At 36.0% G+C, this 26,027-nt stretch overlaps 1 protein-coding gene across 1 annotated transcript in view; it reads right to left on the bottom strand.

The window, feature by feature from the left end:
- Positions 1-26,027, bottom strand: part of UVRAG (UV radiation resistance associated) — a 436,868-nt gene that overhangs the window by 43,087 nt on the left and 367,754 nt on the right. Inside the window, exon 14 of the mRNA XM_044668156.1 lies at positions 12,115-12,206. Coding sequence (XP_044524091.1) covers positions 12,115-12,206 — 92 coding nt within the window. The remainder of the gene's footprint in view (positions 1-12,114; positions 12,207-26,027) is intronic.

Here is a 26,027-nt window from a genome sequence, read left to right as displayed (position 1 = left end):
ATCACTGCTCTAAAGGAATCCTTGTCCTCTAGTTGCATGTTGACCACTGTAATCTATACTTTTGCTTCTATATCACTGTTCAAGACTGGAATAGATACTTTCTGTCCCACAGTTTACTCTCCCTTCAACTCAGTCTGCTGAAATCCTTATCTTCCTTTGAGGAATAATTCTGATATTTGCTGTTCCATGCAACCTTCCTTGAGTTTTATTTTTTTTAAACTCTTACCTTATATCATACTATTGGGATTATAATCCTCCTCACAACAGGATGCAACATTTATACAGATTAGGCAAAATATCAGTTCTAAGGCAAGAGTGATAAGAGTTAGGCTATTCAAGTTAAGTAACTTGCCCAGGAAGTATCTGAGCCAAATTTGAACCCAAGACCTTTTGCCTCTAGGCCTGGCTCTCTATCCACTGAGCTATCTAGCTGCCCCCTTCCTTGAGTTCTCAAAGTTAGCTTTTAATTCCAGGCCTCCTCACAGAATATCAAGGTTGGAAGTAATTTAGGAGACAACGCATACCTGATTAAGAATGGCCTCTACTGCATACCTGATAAGTGCTCATCCAGTTCAACACAGGCTAGTTAGATTGGGCTTCTTCCACAGAAGGCCCTTGTTTTGAGTTTTGTTGATAGAGTTTGCTTTGCTATCGCCTTCATTTTTTATTATACCTCTCCCCTGCATGCCAATCTGGTGAGCTTGCCATTAGCAAAGTTGAAAACAACCAACCAATTCAGTAAAACCAACATATAGACTCTGTCTGACAGCACAGACAGTCCCTCTATAATCACAGACCCCCATAAAGAACAGGGCATGGAATTCTCCTTTTGTATTCATTGTCTAGTTTGTATTATTATTGTTTGCTTATATGTCATCTCCTTTATTAGACTCTAAGTGACATAAAGGCAAGTATTATGAGGTATTATAAAAGTAGCTTTGTGCAGGGAGGACACAATCTCTGAAGTAATAAAACCTGGATTTGAATACTTACTACCTCTCACATTTCCACTGGCTTCTCTGGCTTGCCTCAAGCCCAGCTAAAATCCTGCTCTTACAGAAGTCTTTCCCCATTCCCCTTAATGCTAGTGCCCTCCCTATTTTGATTGTCTTTTATTTATTCTTCCTATAGTTTATTTGTACATAGTTGTTTGCCAGTTGCCCCATCCCCACCCCCACCAAATTTATGAGTTCTTGAATAGCAGGGATTGTTTTCTGCCTTTTGAGGCATATCTCTACCACTTTAGCATAGTACCTAGCATATCGTAGGAACTTGAAAAATATCTACTGACTGACTTCCTCTCATTGGGCCTTCACTTTCTCCTTTGCAATATGGAACCTTGATAAGCATTTATTTGGTGCTTACTATGTGAAAAAAATTCTCCAATGCAATTTATATCAATACTATAGGGATCCAACATTTATACAGATTATGCAAAATAATTTATAAAGGAGAAAGGAATAAACAACTAGAGAGATGAGGAAAAGCTTTCCCTAAGACCACAAAAGCTAGAGCTAAAGGACCTAATAGGTAATCTAGTTCAACCTCCTCCTTGAGGTGGAAGTTAAGATGAACCTTGAAGGAAGCTAAGTATTCCAAGAGAACAGGTGAGGAGGGTGAGCATCCAGGCATGCAGCTAGATTGTGCATGGATAAAAGGAGATGAAATGTCAAGTCTAAAGTACAGCAAAAAGATAGTTTAGCTGGAGTAGAGACTTTGCAAGGGGATGTAACATACAATAATTCAGGAAAAGTAGGTTGGTTGGAACCAGACTATGAAGAACTGTAAGTGGCAAGCTAAGGAGTTATCTTGGAGGCAACAGGGAGCCATTGAAGCTTCTTAAGCAGGGTAGTGAAATGGCCAGACTTTGGTTTCAGTACGATGACTTAGGCAGCTGTGTGGAGAATGATTGAAGAGGAGAGAGAATGGAAGCAGGGACACTGATTAAAAGGCATTGCAATAGTAAAAACAAATCATAATCCTTGTAATAGCTAGCTTAAAAGGTTGTGAGGAAAGCCCTTTGTAAATTTTAAAGTGCTAGAATAAAGGGGCTCATTATTATCATCATTTTCATTTCTTTTAAATAAATCAATACCATGATACAATTCTGAGGTCTGCTGAAGGGAGGAATTCTGTGACTATAGAGGTAGGCAGCAGACTTGGCCTACTTAATACTCTAAAGAACATGTAGCAGTTGGCCTTTTGGGGGCCAATTTATGAATGGTGACAACCACACAGGAAATGAAAGTGTTTTGTTTTACAAAGAAATAAAATCCTCCCTGAGGGGAGTGAGTTTTTTTACCCTTTGCTCCTGAGGTTCCCAGACTCAGGGTACTCCCTGATCCTCTCTGCAGCTCCTGGAACTTCTCAGCTTTCTGGGGGCCAGACATGCTTGTTCCACTGCACTGAAGGTTGTAACCTCCACGTGGGATTGCTTCAATGGGCTTACCTCAGGACTCTCATGCATGCTTTGCAAGACAATTTGTATTGGGGATGCTCTTGACAACCGTTTTATTAGCTCTCCTCTGTGACAGGAGGAAGCTACTTATCCGTTACCCTGTTTTAATGATGGGGAAAGCTGCACAGAAAAACACTGCTTGGCAAAGGAATGGTGCATTGTAGGTATGGAAGTCAGTCAATAAAGGTTCAACAAACATTTGTTAAGACCTTAACATGCCAGTCCTTGCGCTATGAACAATATTTTTGAATACTGAACAAATATTTAGTTGATAGCCTAATGAGTCAACCACCAAGGAGGTCAAGAACCTGCTCCAAGATTCATTCCTCTTGTTATGCCTTTCTGCCATTTCCCAAGACAAACTCTATACTGAAGGCAAACATATTTTTATCATCCTTTGAATAGTCCTTGCCCATTACTATTTCCCTTCCCCAAGTCTAGGTCTAAATTTATCCTTAGAATGGATGGATCAATTCACTGTTTTATTACTAATGTATTACCTATTTTCTTATTACTCCTCTGACACTTATCTTTTTGTCATCTTTGCAAGTTTTCTGGGTTGGTGATGAAAACTTAAGAGTTGTTTTGATGGGTATTTTGCATATTAGCAGTGTTTTGTAGGAGTCATATATAATTGTTAAAACCTCCAATTCTTCTTTTGACTACTTTCCTACTGGAGAATGGCTCTTGGTCTTTTATATCTATTAATACCTAATATATGCTAATTAAATATCAGCCCTTTATCAAAGATGTTATCCCCAGTTGACAATTTCTCTTCTTATTCTTACCACATTGGTTTTGCATGCATATATATGTAAAACTTATAATTTCACGTCTTTAATTTTTATAATTATGTCTTATAATCATCTCTATCCTTGATGAAGGTTTCTCCTCTTAGCTACTGTTGTAAAAGTACCTCCTAAATTTAGTCTCTTCCTTTAAAAAAATTGTTGACATTTATAGAGTGCATTTATAGTAGCATTCATGTTTGTGAGGTACTACACATATGTTATCTCATTTGACCCTCAGAAGATAGATCCTAATATTATCTTCAGTTTGCAGATGAAGAAACTAAGGCTTAGTCTGTGAGGTAGGATTTGAACTCAGGCATTCCTGATTCCATATCTAATGCTCTATGCATACTGCATTAAAGTAGGACATTGATGGGGGTTCTTTACTAATATTAACAACAATATATCCTATATTGCTTTACAGAGGCAGGAAGGCCCAGGCAAATCATTTAATTGCTCTTTGCCTCAGATTCCTCCTCTGTAAAATGAGGACAATAATAGTATCTATTTTCCCAGAGTTGCTGTGATGATTAAGTGTGATAATGTTTGCAAAGTGCTTTATAAAACCTTAAAGAATTATACAAATACTATTATTATAAAGTACTTTATGTACAACAACCCAGTTAGGTAGGTAATGTTAGTATGATTCTATAAATTTTACTTTTAAATCAATTGTAGCTCAGAGAACTAAAAGATCAGCAAGTGGCTTGCAAGTTAAGGACCTAGGAGGTCTACTGGCAAAAGTTCAGTGTTTCTTTATACTCTAAAGTTTTGTTCCATGAATTCGTATGGCCTACAGCAAATCAGTTATATTCTGTCTTGGACTATTTCTTTTAAGATCGTCTTGCTCTTATTCAATTATTGATTGCCTGTGATGGCAAACCTATAGAACATATGCCAAAGATGGCACATAGAGACCTCTCTGTGAGCATGTGCAGGCCCCTGGTTTGGTCCACTGGAAGCCTGGACCTGCCCCTAAACACAGGGGATGGAGCACTCAAGCCTTCTTCCACCATCGCTGGTGCGGAGTGTGGCGGGCCCAGGGCCAGTAGCCTGGTCCTGAATGCAAGGGGAGGGTATGGGGCACTAGAGTCTCCCCATGGAGCTCGGCCCTGGCTTGGCCAGCCTACAACTTCCCCTCCCTCACCCCCAAATGCTGGGGTGGTGGGGCACTACACACAGCCAAGGGGTGGGGCACACAGTCTCAGGAGGTGGGTGGGACATGGCATGGGGTCCCTGAAAGGTTCGCCATCATTGGGCTAGGCAAATGGGGTTAAGGGACTTGCTCATGATCACACAGCTAGGAAGTATCTGAGGCCAAATTTGAACTCAGGCCCCCTTGACTCCAGGCTCAATTCACTGTGGTGCCTAGCTGCCCACTCTGCTTTTTTGATGTCAGACTCACATGCCTTTATGTTATTTTTCCTTTTCTCCAACTCTTGGAATCCCTGATTTCTCCAAGGCTTTTTTTGGTTCCTCTAACTCAGGGGTCGGCAACGCATGGCTCTTTCTGCAGGAGCCATAAAGTCCATTTTTTTTTTCAGGCGCTGTTACAGGAGCAGCACTGTGAGCACTGTACGGCTCTCACGAAATTACATTTTAAAAAATGTGGCGTTTATGGCTCTCACAGCCAAAAAGATTGCCGACCCCTGCTCTAACAGCTAGTGTCTTCTCTAAAAGCTTATTTTGTCTGCCTAGCCTATGCCTTGTATACATACGTACATACATATATTCATAAACACATTTTCTCCCTTTAGAACATAAGCTCCTTACATTCCCATTATGCTGCTTTGTTTTTGTCTCTGTCTCAACAATGTTTAGCATGGTACTTGGCAAGTGCTTAATAAATTAGACTGATTGAACCACACTATTTGGTAAAAATTGCTTGGATAATTAGAAACTAGTTTGGCAGAAACTAGTCTGGCAGAAACTAGACACAGACCAATATCTTACTCCATTCACTAACATAAGATCAAAACAGATGCATGATCTAGACATAATAGGAGATATCATAAGTAAATTTAGAAGAACACAGAACATACTATCTATCAGATTTATGGAAGGGAGAAGAATTCATGACTCAACAAGAGATGGAGTATATGAAATATAAGATGGATAATTTTGAATACATTAAACTGAAAAGTTTTTATATGAACAAAATAAGTGCTGCCAAGACTGGAAGGAAAGCAGAAAATTGGGAAAAAAATTATAGACAGCCTCTCAAATAGATGTCTCATATCTAAAATATGAAATATTATCAAATTTATAAGAATAAGAATATTTGCCCAATTAACAAATGGGCAAATATCTGATAAAGAAACAATTTTCTGATGAAGAAATCTAACTTATTTGTAGGTATAAGAAAAAATACTCAAAATCACTAGTGATTATAGAAATGCAAACCAAAACAACTCTGTGATATCACCTCAGACCCACCAGATTGACAAAAGGGCAGAGTGACAAATCCTAGAGGGCATATGGAAAAACAGGCATCAATGCACTGTTGGTAGGTATAAACTGATCTAACCATTTTGGAGAGCAATCTGGAATTATACTGAAAGAGTTATAAAACTGTATATACCCTTGGACCCAGGAATGGTATTACTAGGGCTGTTTCCCAAGGAGATCAGGGAAAGAGGAAAAGAACCTATGTGTTCCAAAGTATTTATAGCTCTCTTTGTGGTGGCAAGGAATTGAATTGGAAACTGAGGGGATATCTATTAATTGTGGAATTTCAGCTGAACAAATTGTGGGATATGGTTGTGATGGAATACTACTGAACCTTACGAAACAATGAACAAACTGATGAAAAAAAACATGAAGAGAATTAAATGAGATAATGAACAGTGAAATAACTGTTATAATATGAAGTGAAATAAAACAAGGAGATCATTACATACAGCTGCAAAACTGATGCTGGAAGAATAAACTGTGAATGTTTCTTCCAGAAAGTGAACAGAAAGATAAAACATGAAGTCTTAATTTGTAGGAACATGTTGGCCTACCTAATGAAATCCTTTGAGATGCAGGGAGGGTGGGGAGGGGCTATGACACTTGTAGAAGGTATTTATTCTGTAGATACGAAGAAAAAAAAGTTAAACATATAGAAAATTTGGAATTTTATTTGCATTCAATCTCCTTTTCCTTGTATATGGAAATGCTTGTATTATTTAGTTTGGTAAACATTTGGAATAATAAAAAAATTTTTGGAAAAAGTATATGTGTGTATCTATGTATGTGTATATTATTTAGATATGCATATTTAAATATATTAAAAAATCAATCATAATGGAATACACAAGGATGAATTGCTTCCATGCTGATAGAGGAGAATAAACATGGTCTTTTCAAAATCCCAGTATCTTCAAAGAACATAGATCAAGTTAAATTAGGGTGTCTAGGAATGGTTTTATTGTTTTGATGGAAGGAGAAGAGAAAAATGGAAGAGGAAGGGAACAATGCAGATGAGAAATGGAGGGAGAAGGGAAGGGAACTCATACAGAAAAAGAAGAGTATGAATACATGGAGGGTGAGGTGGGGAGGTGGTTAATAGGATCCTATGAATGTCACTTTCATCTGAGCTGGACAAAGGAAGATTGAACACACACACAGAATGGTATCGAGATAAATTAAACTCAACAGGGACAGGAAGAGAAAAGAGAAGGACTTAAGAGGGAAAGCAGTTTAGGTAAAGGAAAAGTTACATCTGTGATTGGGGTGGGCGGGGGGAAGAAAAGAAGGATAATGAAGCAGAAAAAGATAGCTTCATTTTATAAATCACAAATATGTAAATTCCTTCTCTGTTACCACTTGTTCTTTGTCAGTAAGAAACTGGAGAAGAAGAGGAAAAAGTACAGGGGGAACAAGGAAGATAAATACACAATTAACAATTAACAACCACGAATGGGATGAATTTATGCATAAAAAGAGAGGAGCAGAATGGATGAGGAGAAAGAAAAATCAAACACTATGTTGTTTATAAGAAAACCTTTTGAAACGTAAATATTTACATGTACAAAGTGAGAGGCTAGAATATAATTTATTATGTTTCAGGCATATTTAAGAAAGCAAGTTAGCAATCATGATTTCAGATAAAACTAGCATATATTGACATGATAAAATGAGATAAAGGACATTTTATTATGCTAAAAAAGGCAAAACAGATAATGGATTGATATTAATATTTACTATATATACATGATACAACGTGGCATCTTAGGACTTAAAGAAAAAGTTTTTCAAATTATAGGGAGAAATGAGAAAGTAAAACTAGTAAGATATCTCTATGTGTTCCCTTTTAGACTTAGAAAAATCAAACAAAAAAAGAGAAAGCCATTAAAGCCTTTGATAGAATTTTATAAAAACTAGAAATGATCGAGATCATTTGCAATTGCTGAAAGGCAACAGAAAGGAATTTAAACTATTCCGTGGACACACATGACACTTTTACAAAAATTTATGTTGTGGGGAAAATAAAAACTTCACAGAAAACTAGAAAAGCATAATTATGAAATATGTTCTTTACTGACTTCAAAACAATAAAAATCACATGTGGTAGGATTAAAAATTAATTGGAGGCAAGATAACTTAAATCTTAAAGAACTGATGGGTCAAAGAACAATTTAAAAACAATAGAAAATTTCATCAAAGAAAATTGAGAATCAATATACTAAAACATTTAAGGCAACTAAAGCAAACTTTAAAGAAAATTTATATCTCTAAATTATTTTCTCAATAAAAAAGAGAAAGAACAAATTAATGGATTGGACATGCAACTAAAGAAACAAATAAACCAAAATACAATCAATCAACTCCAACCCCCTAAATGCCAAAGTAGAAATTCTGAAATTTAAGGAAATTAACAAAATTAAAACATACAAAAAAAAAGACTGAATTGATGAATTCAAATAGGAGCTATTTAAAAAATACCCAATAAAATAGAAAAAATTGATTTTAAAAAGAGAAGAAAATAAAATTATTTAAATTATTTATTAATTCACAACAGGTAAAGAGGGAAAAAAAAGATACTAGCAGAAACTATTTTGCCTAATTACATATCAACAAAACTAATTGCTTAACTGATATAGATGACTGCTTCCAAATATAAAATCCTCAGAAATATAGATTATTTAAATAATCCATTGTTAGAAAAATAAATTTAAGAAGCATATACATGAACACTCATATAGGGAAAACAAAATAACATCTAAGACCAGATGGATTTATAAGTGAATTCTAGCAAACATTCAAAAGACCAATTAACTGAAACATTACATAAACTGTTTGCAAAGAAGCAGGAAAAGGGAACCTTTAAAAGTCTTTCTATGATGCAAAAATGGTGAGAGCTAAATCACGTTGAGATAAAGCAAAGAAACTGTAGAGCAATATTTTTTAAAACATTAATACAAAAAATTAAAATGGAATTATTAGCAAACCAACTATATCACATTAAGAACATTACACACAATAACTAGGTTGGATTTATGCCAGGAATCTTGTTTAGTTCAATATAAGGAAAACTAAACATAAGGTCATATGAAGAAAAATAATGATAAAAGACATGCTTACAACATTAGACACTGAAAAAGCATTAGACAAAATCCAATAATATGTTAAGAAATAACTATCTAAAACCTAATTCCAACTAAAAATATGTGGACAAATAGAGAGATAAATATAAAAGAAGAAAGTCGGAGACCTTTTTAATAAGAACAGGAGTGAAGCAAGGATGCCTAAAGTCATCCTAATTATAAGAAATGGAGGCAATAAACATGGACAAAGACAAAACTAAACTACTAATTTCTGTAGACGCTCTATCTAAAGAACCATAAAAAGTCAAAAATTAATTAAACAATTAATAAATCCAGCAATATAGGATAAAAAATAAATCCTCACAAATCAACATTTCTGTAGTCTACGAATAAAGTAAGCAGGAAGATAAAGAAAGAGAAATTATATTCCAAACAACTACAGAATGTATAAAATATCTGGAAGTCTATCTCCCATGAAACACCAAGAATGATATGAATGCCACTACAAAATAATCTTTATAGAAATAAAGACAAACTTAAATAATTTCTCATGGGTAAGTCAAACTGACAAAATAAAGGAGTAGTATTATTAAAGCTAATTTACTTATTCAGTGCCATCCCTAATTACCAAAGGATTACTTTATAGAGCTAGTTTCTTGAGGAAAATAGTCAAGAATTTCAATGAAAGTAATGAAAAAAGGGGAACCATAACTGGCAAGAATAAATAAACTCTATTAATTTTTTCCAAACAAATTCAACAAGCATTAAATAAATGTCACAAAGGGAGAAGCACATTAAGAATACAATGGTGTGAAGTTAAAGAATTGGGTTCTAAACTCAGGCCTTCAGACTTCAATTCTTGTTCTCTTTCTACTGCTCTGCAGCTTGTAGTAAATAGTCAATTTACCTAAGGGGACTGCTAACTCAAGCTTTCAATATGAATCATGGCATTAAACATGGCACATGGGGGAAAGGGGACCTGCATCAATGCCAAAACATATTGGGAGAGCTGCCTTCTTTGGCAGAAATGAGGTTTAGACCAACATCTTACATCATTTATCACAATAAATTTAAAAAGGCTATGTGAACTGAAAATTTAAGATACCATTAAAAAACAAAAACAAAAATCAAATGCCAGAAGCAGATCATTTACCTTTCATAGCTATGACTAGAGGATGAATTTCTTTTTCTGAAAACAATTCTTTTCAATTATTAAGCATTTATTTTTCCCCCTCCCACTTCCCCATACCCAATGAAAAGAAAGGAAAAAAAAAAGACAGACAGGAGGGGAAATGCAATTATTATTCTCATTTTACAATTGAGGAAACTGAAGCAGAGGTTAAGAGACTTGTCCAGAGTCATACAGCTGTGTGAGGACAGATTTGAACTCAGGTCTTCCTGACTCCAGGAAGTGTTAGAAGGCACCTCCTTCTCCCCTTTTTTGAAGGCAGGGGAAGGGAACATGTACTTATTACATGACTTGTTATGTGCTAGGAATTGTGCTAAGTACTTTACAGATATCTCATTTGATCCTTACAATAATCTTATGAGGTAGGTACTATTTTGATCTTTATTTTACAGCTAGGGAAGTTGAGGCATACAGGCTAAATGAGGTGCCTACAGTCACACAGTTATTATTCTGAGGCTAGATTTAAACACACGTTTTCCTGACTGTAGACCCAGCACTCTAGTCACTTCTCTACCTGGTTGCCTTTGAAAAGATGGGGGCAAGATTAAGATGGATAAGGAACACTATCTTTAATTTTTTCAATTACTTTTTTCAATTTTTAATTTTTTCAATTTAATTTTTTAATTTTGCTGAATTTTTCCCCTTCTCTTTTTATTCTTCATCATTATGGATGTCTCTCTGGAAGGGAAATGATAGGGAAATGTAGATGATGTTTAAAAAAATCAATAAATTTATTTAAAAAAAGAGATACTTCTTGCTTATCAATCTGGCTAATCATATCTCAGGTGAGAATCAGACAGCTTATGTGCCTCATATGTGGACATTATTCTATTATTTTCCAATATTTTACTGCCTTTGAGCCTGATAATAATCCATTGATTTGATCTATTACTTCAATTTTATGTTTGAAAAAAATCAAGGCTCAAAAGGTAAAGGTATATGTTTAAAAATCACATTGCAAGATGGTGGCAGGCCAAGGACAAGAATACAGGCATCTAACCCTTCTTTTCATTAGCTTCTTTCTGGAGCTTTCTGTACCTTGCCCACTCTCACCCCTCTTTGGCCATAATGCAGTGATGTTGAAGGGACATTTATATATTATGGAGCACAGCCCCTCATTTACTAAATGCTCCAATATTTTACCAAAGTCTTTGAGGCAAAGAGTTACTTGCCAAAGGGCTCACAGATTAGTTTTTTCCCATTACTATGACAATGCATAATTGCAAAAGAATTCCAAGAAATATGTTCCATTATATTTTTAAATTATCAAATTCAAACGTATCTGCTTCCTTGCCCCTCGGAAATCCTACCCCCCCCCCCCTGCCTTTTTCAGACTTCTCACTGTGGAAGCAAACCTACAAACCAATCATAATTCTGAACCTCATGAGATTTAAAAGGGATAAATATTGTCTAACACTATTAAAGTATGAGATGGGAGGAAATTACTATAGAGGAATTTGAATAAGGAATAGTCTTGCAGTGGACTCCGCATGTCTGACCAGGCTATCAAGAAAGCTAACTGGCCCTGGGCATTATTAAGAATGGTGTAGTATCCAGAATGAGGGAGCCAAGAGTTTTTTTGAATGATGTCTTGGGTGAATCACATTTTAGGGTACCATATTCATTTTTGGACAGCATCATTTTAATTAGTTTACAATCTAAAGTAAGTCCAGAGAAGAGTATCCAGGATAGAGAATGAGTTGAAAATCCTATCAGGATCAGCTGTTGGTGTGAAGGGAGACAGGGAGATGGAGAAGAGGTAGATCAATAAAAAGTATTTGGAGGCTATCATATGGAAAAGACATTAAATTTCCTCTACCTGGCTACAGAAGGCAGAGTTTTAGAAATAGTAGGTGAATGTTGCAAATAGATTTCCATTCAAATATAAGGAAGAATTTTCTAACAATTGTGCAAAAGTGGAACAAACTGCATCATAAGATATTGAATTTCCTATTTGCTAAATCACTTTTCAGGATGCTGTTTTAGTAATCTTGCTTGGAAAATTCTATCTTTGAAATTCTAGGATTCTATAATTTCTGATCCAACCAAGAAGAGAACCATATAAGTCTGAAGAAGAAACACTGCTCATGTTATAATATCTGGGTATTTTACAATAAATTTTACAACTGAAACAAAGAGACTTACCATCTGACCATCAGCCCATGCTCCATGAAATTTTTCAAGTTAGGAAGAGTTTGTCTTAAATCAGGAGTCCCGAGCCCATGTTGATATCTCAGCTACAAAAAAAGAGAAAGAAAAGAAAATCACAAATGTTAAATGGGTAGGGGATGAGGACAGCCATTAATTCATTCATGAGTTCACTCGTTTAGAGATGACTTGGATAAAAGTGAGTACCTCTCCAAAAAATCTCAAGACCTTTATAATCAACCAGTTCCCTAGGATTCCACTAAGTCCTATCATGATAGTTAGGAAAGACCAGCTTGCCATCTGCCTTGTACTCCTTTCCCATCACACTGATTGTCAGTACAGTCTTTCGCATTAAGCCCTAGGGGAACATCCACCTGACTAAGGACTTGGGACCAGGACCTTTGATTCCACTTATTCCTTCTTTGGCTAGCGTCTTTCTACCTAACCAACTGCCTCCACAGGTGCACATTCCTCCTGTGTGTACTACTTGCATGGCAGATAAATTAAATCAACTTTACCACTGCTACTGTCAATGTCATCACCATCTATTGCCCTGAGATTCTGAGTATTTGGTCAATATTCCTGTGATTTTTTGTTGTACCTAAGCTACAGCTTCTTGTCCTGGCCACCACTCCTTATTCCTTTATACCCAATCACATCAACCTCATCTCTCCTTTGTCTCTATCCCACTCTCTCTTACCCTATACCATTATTCTCTCAGAAAAGCATAAATCTTGAGTTTATCAAGTCCAAACACTCTCCCCAACCATTTTACAGATGACATATTTAAGTTAAAGGGGGTTAAGTGACCTGTCTAGTCTGACAAAAGTATTAAATAGCTGAGACAGGATTTCAACCTAGTTCTTCCTGATGCCAAGGTCAGCACTCAGGAGCAGGGGCAGATTTCAAACACAGATTTTTCTTGCTTCAAATCTAGGACCTATTTATATTACATTCTTTACCATTAAGCTGTAAGCTTTTCTATAGCAGGGACTACACCATTTATTCAGGGATACTCAACACTGATCAGAAACCCTGGCACATAGTAGGTATTTAACATGTTTATTAGTTTAAATTTTATGGTTCTTTCATTCCAGAAAATCTCATTAAATTCTTTTTTTTTTTTTTAGTTCAATTGATTTGGCTTGTAAATCAGTAGTCTATTCATAGAAATAAATGTTCTGTATCCTTGGCCTAGAGAATTTTAATGGATAGCTTAGTCTTTCAGAATTATCCGAGTCGAACAATGTTGAGGGGCCAGAAGGAGAAACTTAAATGGCCTTCTAATGTCCACTGACATGTGCCTGTATCTAGAGTTGTGACTTCATCTCTTAGAAAATACAAATGCATTTTCCATATACTGATAAAAGCAGAATGACTGATGTTCCAATAGTACATTCCTAAATTCATTGTTTCAAAAAAAAATAATAAAAGCACAAAATTGTTTACACATGGTCATGTACATTTCACCTGTGATTCATACAGAAAAATATTAAATATCAAAAAATCATGCTGAAATAACACCGCACTGCATTTCTGAGGTAATGAACAGCAACTCATTGTCCTATTTTCAATAACAGAAGGTATATGTTTAATTCTCTTCAGCTGCCACAGTGAAAACATCTCTCTGTGATTGATTCAAACCACGGAAAGAAAATGTAGGCATTCTAAATGGTTGTCTGGGTCTAAGTTCATCTGTTGCAAAGCACAATAGCTATTTTATCATTGAATCCTGTAATTCTCAAGTTAAATGATTTAATCTTTATTTCAGAGGAGAGAAAACTGAACCCCAAAGGGAGCAAGTTTCATGCCTAAAGTTACACAGCTAATTGATGGCAAAGCCAATGCGAGAAAAAGCACCCTCCTTCTCAGGCCAAAGCTTTCCCCGCTATAACATATTGCCTCCATTTTCAATAAAACAATTTTCATAAAGATAAAGACCAAAGTTTTTGGAATAAGAATCCAGTATCTGGTAAAAATTGTTGGGAAACTTAGAAAGCAGTTTGGCAGAAACTAGACAGAGATCAATATCTTACACCATTTATTAAGGTAATATCAATATGGATACATGACCTAAGTTTAAAGGGAGATATCATAAGCAAATTAGAAGGACAGAAAAGATGTTACTTATCAGACTTATGGATAGGAGAAGAATTTATGAATAAACAAGAGACAGAAAACATGGAAAAATGTAAAATGGAGAATTCTGAATACATTAAACTGAAAAGTTTTTGTACAAATAAAATATAGCCAAGATTAGAAGGAAAACAATAAGTTGGGGGGGATTTTATAGACAGTTTCTTGGATAGAGGTCTCATATCTAAAATATAAAGAGAATATTGTCAAATATATAAGAATATAAGCCATTCCCAACTGATAAGTGTCCAAAAGATATGAACAGACAGTTTTTGGGTGAAAAAATCAAAGCCACACATAGGTATGTGAAGAAATGCTCTCACAACTGATTAGGTAGGGAAATGCAAACAAAAACAATTTGAGGTTATCATCATCAGATTGGCTAAAATGACAAAAGGGCAAAATGAAAAATGTCAGAGGGGATGTGGAAAAATGGGGAAATTAATACACTATTGGTGAAAATGTGAACTGATTCAAACATTTTGGAGAGTAATTTGGAATTACACCCAGAGAGCTATAAAACCGTGTATACCGTTAGACCCAGCAATAAATAACATTGTTGGGTCTGTTTCCGAAGGAGATCAGAGAGAAAGGAAAAGAACCTACTTATTTGTTCCAAATGTTTCTATGTATTATAATCCAAAGGTTTGGCATAGTGCCATGTATACAGCAGGAATAAATATGTACAGAATCAAATTTGCTGAATGAAATGAGTTTCTCCTAAGTAGAAGTCTTTAAGAAGAGGTTGGCCGACAACATTCTAGGTATGATGTATAGGGGTTTGCTAACACAGGGTATAATCTCCTACATGTTAGGCATTTGTATCTTCTTCTTTCATTGTTTATCCCACAGTGGGCTAGTACATATGGCTGTATCTGAATTGGATTAGAGCAATAGGAGTAAGAAATAGTCTACCTCAGATGAAAAGGCTATATGTCTATAGTATAATAGAAAGAACATAGGATATGGAGTCACAAGACTCGGGTTCAAGTCAAGTTCTGCTTGTTAGTTATATAATCACAAACAAATGATTTTTCTTCTCTGGGACCATTTCCCTCTCTGTAAAATGGGCCAACTGAACCTGAATGAGTAAGGTCTTTAGGTTTAAAAACAAATGTTTTGAACAAAATAGACTCCTGTATCTGATAGTCATTTGTCATATCAAATGTTAATTCTTATTGTGTCTAATTTCAACCTTCCAGAAATAAGAGTAATAATGATAATGCATGAATGAGGCACTTAAAGGTTTACACTTCACATACATCACCTCGACTCTATCACATAAAATATGATACTGTCATGCTGACTTTAAAAATGAGGAAACTGATGTTGATGTTCAGAGAGGTTAAGGGGATATTGATCCATAGTGCCATAGCCAGGAAGAGTGGGGGGGTGGGGGTGGAATTTGAATTCAGATCTTCTTTACTCCAAGATCAGCATTCTATCCACTATGCCATACTTATTTCTATACTAGCAATATTTTTAAGAGGCTGGTATATTGAATGTAAGCAAACCCAAATACAAAAACCACCACTAACTTAAAGTGTGAAAGTTAGTATTGAAATCACACACTCAGGGACATATAACTTCTGTAATACTAGGTGGTAGTGTAGTTAGTTCTCTCCTCTACCTGGGTGGTGTAAGAATCTTTAATTAGTTGGCAAATTAGTGAGTGTTGTCTTTATTTGTGAGCTCATGAAACACCCCAAACCACAATGGAAGTGTACAGCAATGATCCCTTGGTAGGCTGGGGCAGAAATAAAAAGGTAGGTGCATACATATACAGAAATAACCACATGTGTGTGTGTGTGTGATGTATATATGTGCATATGTATGTATGTGACCAAAAGCCACAATGGTATGTTCCAATCTCAAATCTGAACTGCCAGACTGGCCTAAGTCAAGCCTACCCTAGAACTCATTCAGTTAAGTAGGTGTTCTACTTATTCTGGATTTCAACTCCCTATTATAACCAATTTAATTTTTTCTCATTCCAACTGAAAAGTCAATCTGCTTCGCAAAGAAAGCAGAAATATGAGTTAAGATACTTTCTTTCCCTTCCTTTCCTTCTTCCCCAATCACCTTAAGCAGAAGTACTATTCCTTCCTAGAATCTCCACTTATTGAGTTTTAAAATTTTCTTTTTATTGTCCTTGGAATTCCTTGCCAATCGGGTCAATTCAATTTGAATGTTAGAACTCTTGAAACTATTCTTATGCTCCATGCTACACTTTGGCATACATTCTTGTGCCTACTTTTGCTTCTTTCTTCAGTTGGTTGAGGAGCTCCCAGTGAAGCTATGTTGGTCTCTTTAGAAAACTCTTTTCTCTACCATAAGTCTTTCTCTGCATCTTCAGAATTTCATTGTTCCTCATGGGCTTGCTGCAGAATTTTAATCACTTGGATTCTATAATTTTCCTGGATTGGTTCCAAGGCAGAAGAGTGGTTAAGGCTAGGCACTGGGGGGGTTAAATGACTTGCCCATGGTCACACAGCTTGAAATGATCTAAGGCCATATTCTGAACCCAGGACCTCCTGTCTCTAAGCCTGGATCATTATCCACTGGCCCATCTAGTTACCCTCTTGCTTTCAATTAGCCACTGAAATAAACACCTCCTGTAATATTGCTTCTTATGTATGCCACTCAATGAAGCTAAATAATTCTTAAGAGGAATTTTGGTTTCAATTAGGTAGACCTTTAGCTTTAACTCTGACTGGCTTATGACTGTAAGAGTGGTTAGCATGCTACTCTACTTGCTGGTTGGAAATAGAAGCAGAACACTTTGCACTCAATATAACAAATCAGGAGTGTAGGGAATAGGCATTTTTCAGTTTTGGCCCAATAAAAAATTTAAATCAATATTATTATTACTAGCAAAAGAAAAACTCAACACTAAAATAACTAAGAAGTGGAACAACCTGACTTTGTAGTTCCTAGAACATAGAAGAATCGGGAAAGAAAAGAGGTGAGGGGAAAATATTTGGCTTAGAATAGACAACTATAATTATGTCATTTCCCTTAACTATCTTTCTCCCACACCCTTTCTGTTTGAAAATACATGATTTTTCTGAAGCCACATGCTGATTCCACCCCAAATCTACTATACATTCAATGTAAGTTTCACTACAGAAGACAGATCAATTCTGACATTAGTGTTCATGCTGTTGGAACTAATGAGTTCCTACAGCTTAATAAATGCTGCTTTGCTGAATCAGTATTCCCAATGGTACTTCAGGAGGTCATATTTAAAAATAAAAGGGAAAAAGTGCTTCTGAGAAAGAAATCCTTAATTCCTATGCTTGGAGAATATCTCTCTCTTCCCCCAAACAAAGAAGTTAAATATCAAAGTGGCCCAATTTTATTTCTATTTTTTAAATGTGTACATTTTTCCAAAATGGAAAGGACTCTGGAAGTCTAGGAATCAATTTGTCATTTCTGTTTGGGAAGAAGAGAAATTTAGTTTTCACAACACACACACACACACACACACACACACACACACACACACACACACACACACACACACACACACACACAATCTCTCTCTCTCTCTGTCTCTCTTTGTCTGTCTCTGTCTCTCTCCCTCTCCCTCTCTCTCTCCCTCTCCCTCTCCCTCTCCCTCTCCCTCCCCCCCTCCAAGGCCACTTAGTGCAAGGTTTATTGGTTCCATATGAGAGCTGAGCTATGCTGTAGGGTTATGATACAAACCGTCTGTTATAATGACAGAACTCGGATTAATACAATCCTACAATATATGTTACTAAAAAGATCAACACTTTTGTGATGGGATTACAGTGAGATCGACTACAAAGAAAACTAGCCTGAAGCAACTGAAAAATAAGAAATTTAAAATGCAATGCATCAAAGACAACTATAGAATCTTGCTTCTAGAGCCAAGTTTTTGCTGAGCTAGTTAACAATGTTTCAACTTACCTCGAGAGTCTAAAGTTTCAGAGTATGAAAACAAGTAGATTAAGAGCTTTTAAAAACAAAAACAATTCTTCAGTTGGAAGCACACACCCCTTTCAAATGTGCATAAAAAGCTCCTTCCAGAATATCTAATAAGAACAATACTGTTTCTAAAAATGAGCCATTTCAATTGACGCCTCAAAGGAAGAATAGAAACTCCAAGCAGAATCCTCTGATTGTAAGAATAACCTAAGTGTTTTTCCATACCCATGCTATTAATCATGCTAGTTTTTTTAAAGATGGTTATGTTTTAATATAAAATCTGGTCAGTGTTGAAGACTGTCATTCTGTAGACTAAGTAACTTCTCATACTACTACTACTTTTTCTGAAGAGTCAAAGGACTTTAAATCAGGAAGGGATATAAAGATATTGTCTAGTTTAGTATATAATCCAGAGTCCCTTGGTGTCCTGTAGGAAAATTTTAATGCTAGTGATATTTTTCTCTATGATATATATTAAATTTGAAATAAGTTACTTGAAGAGGACTGGATTTGACATATGATTATTCCTAAGAAAAAATAGGTAACTAGGTCAATAGCTCATGTTTCTATTGAGTTCTACAGTTAAAAAACAAATTTCCTCATAACTAACTACAATGTACCTGGGTAATTTACAAGTATTATCAATATCCTTATTTTCTAAATGGAGAAACTAAGGTTCAAAAGAAGTGATATGACCACAATGACCTATCCTGTTGGCAATAGAAATAGAAATAAGAGTAGAATCCAAGTCTCCTGTCTCTTACTCCAGTGTTCAAGTTCTGGTTTGTGACCAAGTCACTTTAACCTCAGTAGGTGCCAGTTTCTCACTAGTAGAATGAAGGCACTGGTTAAAATCCTTTCTACCTCTAACAATCTCTCATTTTTACATGGACAGATTAGTGTTTTCTCTGTCTCCACTAGGGCACCCCCCAAGCCCTCCCTGGGAGAGATTTCTTGTTCACTATCTTTCCATAAATCCTCTACAGAGAATTTGCCTAATGCATTGGAGGCCTTCTGTTTAATACATGCACATGCACACATAGGTGCACACATATATACAGTGAATACAAACATAGAACCTGTGCTGTCTTTTCCTTGAAATATAATTTGCCCTTCTCCTTTTCCAATCATCTATGTCTTTGATGACATTTATTAAGCTATTTTGGGAATGCAAGTCATATTTGGTAATATGTTGTACATTATACTCTGTCTTTTTGTTACTCTTGGCAAAGGGGTATCACCTATAATTTTGATTCATTTGAAATTATGCTTTTCCTGGTTTCACATATATTTATCATCAATGGAATCAGGATGGAATTAAACATGAATAAAAAAATCTTATATCCCTTTTTTTTTTTACAGGAAGAAAAATGGCCTTAATTTCTCCTATTTTACTAAAGAATTTCCTCAACCATATTTTATACCTGGACTACTGCAGATCCCAGACTTCCATGTGTTCTTATCAAATCAGAATTTATGGTTTTCATCATCATATTTCAAAGCCAAAAGCTTTCCCAAATTAAAATGATTTGGGAAATTATAGTCTACTCCAAACTCCATCTTTTAAGACATTAAGACAATATAAAGAAATTGCAATATACTATGATTATTCCTAAGAAAAATAGGTAACTAGCTCAATAGCTCATGTTTCTATTGAGCTCTACAGTTAAAAAACAAATTTCCTCATAACTAACTACAAAGTACCTGGGTAATTTACAAGTATTATTAATATTCTCCTTTTCTAAATGGAAAAACTAAGGATCAAAAGAAGTGATATAACCACAGTCACATATCCCATTAGCAATAGAAAAAAGAGTAGAATCCAAGTCTCTTATCTCTTACTCCAGCCCTTTCCCCAATATTACTATATTTCCCTTCAAGTGTTTAATATCACATAGTAAGAATAAGTGGGTGGGTGGGTTGGGGACCAAAAACCCAGGTCTCCCAACTTCAAGCTCAGAGATGTTTCCACTATACCACATGTTGCTCTGTCATGTTTAATTTTAGAGACAGAGGTTATTTTCAAGCTAGATTTATCAATATTGAATCTGTCAAGCCTAATCCTTCTCAAATATGGTGGACCATTGCATCAGAATCTTAAACGGGCCAGAAAATAGCTAGAAACAATATTAAATTGATGCATCTTATTCTCCCAGAGCCAGCTTCATTTGTGGACTCTGCCAGGAAAGAGAGCACTTTAGGTGTGGTCTTAACTATTGCAATTCAGTAATTCCTGAGAGTTGCTGAATACCATCAGTAGACCATATTGCTATGATGAAAAATTGGTGCAAGAGTTGAGCAAAGTTTCCGTTTCAGCTTATAAATTACAACCTATACAGAAATACCCTTCCTAATATTAACAGGAACTCATTGGATTTGTGACACTATTCTCCCTTGGTTCTCCTCCTAACTAGAAGGCAGCTAGGTGGCTTAGTGGATACAACACTGGACTTGGAATCAGGAAGAGTTGGATTCCAATCTTCACTGAGAAAATTATTATGTGACTCTGAGTAAGTCATTTGATTTCCATGTGCCTCAGTGAAGATAACATGGTTTCATGTCCTTTGCTGGTTTAGCATCCGTATTTCTCCTGTTTTTATTATGGATAACCCCAAAGACTTTGTCCTGGGCTCTCTTCTCTTTTTATACTTCTTTAGTGATGCAATCAGAATTACAAAATATTTAAGATGAAAGGCAACTTTGTACCCATCTAGTCCAAGCCATATGTGAAAGGCATTCCCACTATGAAATACCCAAGTATTGGCTCCATAGATTTAAAGATCATCTCTAGGCAGATGATGCCTAGATCCCCATATCCAGTCCCAGTTTCTACCCTGATCTTCAGTCTGATATCATTAATTTTGTACTGGACGTTTCAAACTAGATATTCTGCAGACATCTTAACCATACACGTCCCAAACATTCCTTACATAACAAATTACTTAACATCCAAATTAGAATTCTATATCCAGCAACTTCTTAAATATATTGGCTTGTAGCTGACCAAAGAAAGCACATGCAAATATACAACAGGAATCATTACATATCTAATATTGCATAAGAGTGTCAAAGACAGAGGTCACATTTAGCATATAATATCAAAGACTAGGATGTTATATTAAGCATTCATTGTGTACATTCCACTAGTGGCATCTAACTTCTCATCCTTCATCAGCCTCTTCACTGGTTAGATGCTGGACTTGTGTACCCAGTATGCTAGAAGTGCCTATGTATACTCTTTAGAGTGCCAGAAGCCCTAAGGGCTGCTCAGGATCCAGAGGCTGATATGAGAAGAAGGGGGACAGATTTCCTAGTTTCTGGGGACTCCAACTGTAGAAGCCATCACTAATCACTATCTTTTTTTCATTCCTTCTTTTCCCATGTGCTTCTCCTCCACTGCTTCTGCAGTACTTTGACATAAGAGGGAAAAGGAGTATTATGACTCAGTTGTTCTAAGGCTAGAATCCTTCTACAATCCTCTTCTGCACTTGTTCCACCAGGCAGCTTCCTTTGATCAGGTACTGCTTCTTCTGATCCCAGTTCCTGTTTGAGTTAAGTGGGTTATGCACTCTACTTTCTACCTAAAAAGGTAGTTAACGCATAACTCCAGCTAGGGAAGAGAAAATCTCCTAGGTACTGTACTGTTTTCTATGTTTCTGCCTGTAGCATGTGGCCCTGGGATTATCATTGGTACATACAAGGAAAAACATTAGCCACCACTTCTTAAATTTCTCTCTAACCCTTCATGGCAAAAAGTAGGGCTCAGGGAGAATGGACCATGAAGAAGGATACTTTTTTAAGCCAAAACAAAAAAGGTTGAAAATATTATTCTATATTTTAGGGAAAGAGGAAGGATTTGATTAAAGTAGTCATTTGAAAATGTTTTTATTCTTTATGTAAAATTTAGTTGTTTCTTAAAAAATAAGTTTTACTTTCTTTAGTCTGAGGAACAAAAATATCATTCTTTGAGTATTTTAATAAATGTTTGTCCTAAAACAAATCCCCTGGGAATATACCTCAATGAATGACATGTGGGTCAGACTCTTCTGGTATTTTTGTGGTGATCCTTTGTTAATTCCCTAACCTCAGTATCCTCAGTTCCAATTCTAGACAAGATGAATGTCATTGTCTTTAACTTATGTAAGTCAGACCTCCATAGCTGGCCTCCATTCCTTTAGGATCACCACAACTCAAAAGAGCCATAAAGATCATTTTGTACACTGCTATAATTTTACAGATGAAGGGAGGTGCTTGAGATGAAATAAGTAATAAGTAGGCAAAGCTAGGATTCAAATTTAGGTTTTCTTAGGTGGATTTTTTTCCCTTAAATCCAGCCTCAAAGTTTAATAGAGCCATAATTTTTTAAAAAAGTGGTTTTCATGAGCTGCTGTAGTTAAAAAGTAGTAATTAAGTGTGGTCAGCCTTCTGGTTATGGGCTTCTTTACATTTTGATAATCTACAATCAAAACCATGGTTTAACAAAAGGAATACTTTACTTTCCCCCTCTCTTGATATTACTTTTTAAAAAATGGGAATATTGCCACTTAAAATAAAAGGATTTAGAGTTGACAGAAGGCTTAAATGTCTATAATCTACCCTCATAATTTTATAGATGAAGAAACCAAGGACTACAGAAGAGAAATGATCTGATTAAGATGACAACAGTAATGAATAAATTGGAAAGGCATTCAGAATTCAAATCTAATGCTCTTTTCACTATAGCACTCCATCCTTACTTCACAGTGATACCATGTGGCAAATGTTTTGTAAACTGAAAAGTATTGCTTGTAAAGATTACTGCTAACAGCTCTTTCTAGGGTTATATGCTGATTTTACATGAAGTACCTATAAGCTGGGTAGTAACCTTTGGCAGTCCAACTTAAAAAGCAATAAGTTGCCAGGTGATAAAAGTCCTAAGAGACCAACCTAATCTGCACTTTTTCAGATTCAACTAATAAAAGAATGTTAGCTGAATACCTATTAAATGCAAAATCCTCTTTGCAAGGAAAGGAATAACCTCTCCCCACCCCAAAAAGCACAATAAATTAATAGGTTCATCAATTTAGAGTTAAAAAGGACCTTGGAGAACCTAGAGTTGAATACTTTCGTGTTATGATGGATAAAACCAAGGTCCAGAAACAGATAGGCACTTACTGTAGGTGACACAGATAGTCACAAGCTCAGAATTTGAAACCATATGCTCAAACACCAAAACTTTGGGTTCTTTGACATTTACTATTCATTTATAGACTCAGAGAATGTTATTTAATCCAACACACTCCTTTTACAGTTGATAAAGCTAAGGTCTATACAGAATTAGCTGCTAGGGCCAGGGGCTAGAATAGACTCTTAACAGAACCAAAGTAGTTCCCAATATAGTATTCTTTCTATTCTACCTCACTAACTCTTCTCATTTATTTGATGAGAGGGTTGCCCAGAGAAAGTTCCTTTTCCTTTCAGTGCCTCAGTTCCTCTATTTCCAAAAGCATTAGATGTACTAGACTTTAGTTAAAAAATTATAATTACATATGTTTCCAATTTGAGATGTCTTTTTATACATGAAAATATAACTAAAAATGTGTGACAGCCTATGCCAACTGCCAAGGGGTCGGTAGATACAATAAGGGCTATAGAAATTCAGAGGCAGAACAACATTTCAGACTGGCATGGCCAATAAGAGTTAGAAGGAAAGAGAGTTTGAGTGGGGAATGTGGGGAACATTTGAATGATAGAATGACAGGAGAAAGTACATTCCAGACTAAAAGGCAGAACATAAATAGAGATGTGTAGGAAGGAAGGAAGGAATGTTGGGTAGGGCCAATGACTAGGCCAATGTGATTACAAAGGAAAGCATTTGTAGGTGTTATAAGGAAAAGACAAATTTAGTAGGAAAATGAAGGTTTGCAGAGGACAGATGTATGAGATCTACAGGGAAAGATTCTGGAATGCTGGAAGGAAGGGTTAAGCTGAAACTCAGGGATGATTTGGGGTCTGTCTCTCTCTGGATTTGAACCTGGAGGGAGTGGCTGCCAAGTCCTGAGAGGTTTGATCCTGTCCATGTTGCTGTCCTTGCTGCTGAGTGTCCTGTGATCCTGTTACTAGCCATTATCAACATTCAACTGTCTGCACCGTCAGTAATCAGAGGTCTGAGTTCAGTAGGACCTAGGACCTCCCCTGGGTCCTTGCCTAATCTGTCATAGACAAGCATTTCTAGTAATAACCAAGAGAGGGTTTTAGTGCAGGATATCTAGAACAGGGACTGGGTTTACAAATTAGTGAGGAAAGGGAGATAAGAGTAGACAATCAAATCACTGAAGACCCTTTGTGAGAAGGTTTTAGATTCTGGGTATTTAGCTAATGAATTAGTGTCTGGGATTTCCCTTACCCTCTTTACCTCTCTCTTTGGAAATAAAATACATCTTCCATTTACTGTGACTGAAGAAATCTGTGTGCTGGTCTCAGATCAGGTTCTGGCCTAGTCAGGGCCAATTGTTAGGCCCTTCAACCCACAGTGTGGAAACCTTGATATTGGCCCAAAGTAATCCATTGATATCTCATTTTATTCCATCTCCACCCCTCCCCCCAATACATAGGGGAATAATAGCTAGCATGTATAAGAGATAAGGCTAGGACTAGATTATGACAAAATTTGAGTACTAGGGTAAGGTATTTGGTCTCATAGGCAAAACAGAATCACCAAATTAAATTCATTAAGAAATATTTATCAAGTACAAATTATATGCAAGGCTCTAAATTAGGTGCTGAGGAGATGAAAAATGAATAATTATTCTCTCTAGTTGTTTCTAGTATAAGAGTGAAGATATGAGATGGAGACAGATGAATGACAAAATGTAGAATGTGATAGGAGAGAAAGGGAGATCCATACAAAGAACCTGAAGAAAATTCAAGGAGGAAGAGATCACTTTCACCTGGGGTTACAAAGAAGATGTTATAGAGGAGATGGTACCTGAACTGGGCATATATACCAGTAGCTTGCATTTTATTTCATAGACCACTAATGGCTTTGTGAGCAGTAGAGTGATATATTTGGACCTATAAATAAGGAAACTTTTAATGGTGGCTGTACAAAAGTTAAATTATAGGGATATCAGGAGGCTATTAGATTCATTCAAGCAAGAGGTAACAAGGATCTGAACTAGAGTGGTGGCAATGTAAACTAAAAGAAGGGGATTAGAGATTAGGATACATAGTGGCAGCAGACAAATGAAAGCATTTCTAATAAAAAGTATCTCACATGTTCATAAAGGTGCTACAAAAAAAAGCTTTATTTCAGCTAGTTTCTTCAAAGAAATAAAATTCCCTCTCTGGTAGTTAGCTGTTTGACAATAGTTACATCTCCACTTAGCTGTCATTCAGCCAAGTTTTCATCTTTCCTTGTAAGTCAGTTCCTGCAGCCTCTTAATCATTCTTCCCTTCTCTGAACTCTCTCCAGCTTGCCTGAAAGTTTCTGGTAATGAGGTGCCCAGAACTGGATGCAGTGTTTTAAAATCCTTTTGTCTTTAACTCTGTGTGCGTGTGCGTGTGCGTGTGCGTGTGTGTATTTTTTTCACCCTTCTAAAAAAACCTATTTCACTATAATCTCTATTTTGTGCCTTTTAAATCTCCTTATGGAATTTCTCTAACCCCACTGATGTTTGTGACATACTTCAAAGTCTATTCGTTCATTGTTTAGTCTCTCTTTCAGACAAATTACTAATAAAATTCATTCCTTAGCAAAGGATCCAAGGAACAAATTTGTAGAGGTATGTTTCTCCCTCTGGACTGGACTGATATGAAAACCCTTTGGTTTGAAGTTAACTACT

This window comes from Gracilinanus agilis, chromosome 3 (assembly GCF_016433145.1).
Source record: "Gracilinanus agilis isolate LMUSP501 chromosome 3, AgileGrace, whole genome shotgun sequence".
In the NCBI taxonomy this organism is placed as follows: Eukaryota; Metazoa; Chordata; class Mammalia; order Didelphimorphia; family Didelphidae; genus Gracilinanus; species Gracilinanus agilis.
This window is presented reverse-complemented; position numbering and strand designations above follow the sequence as displayed.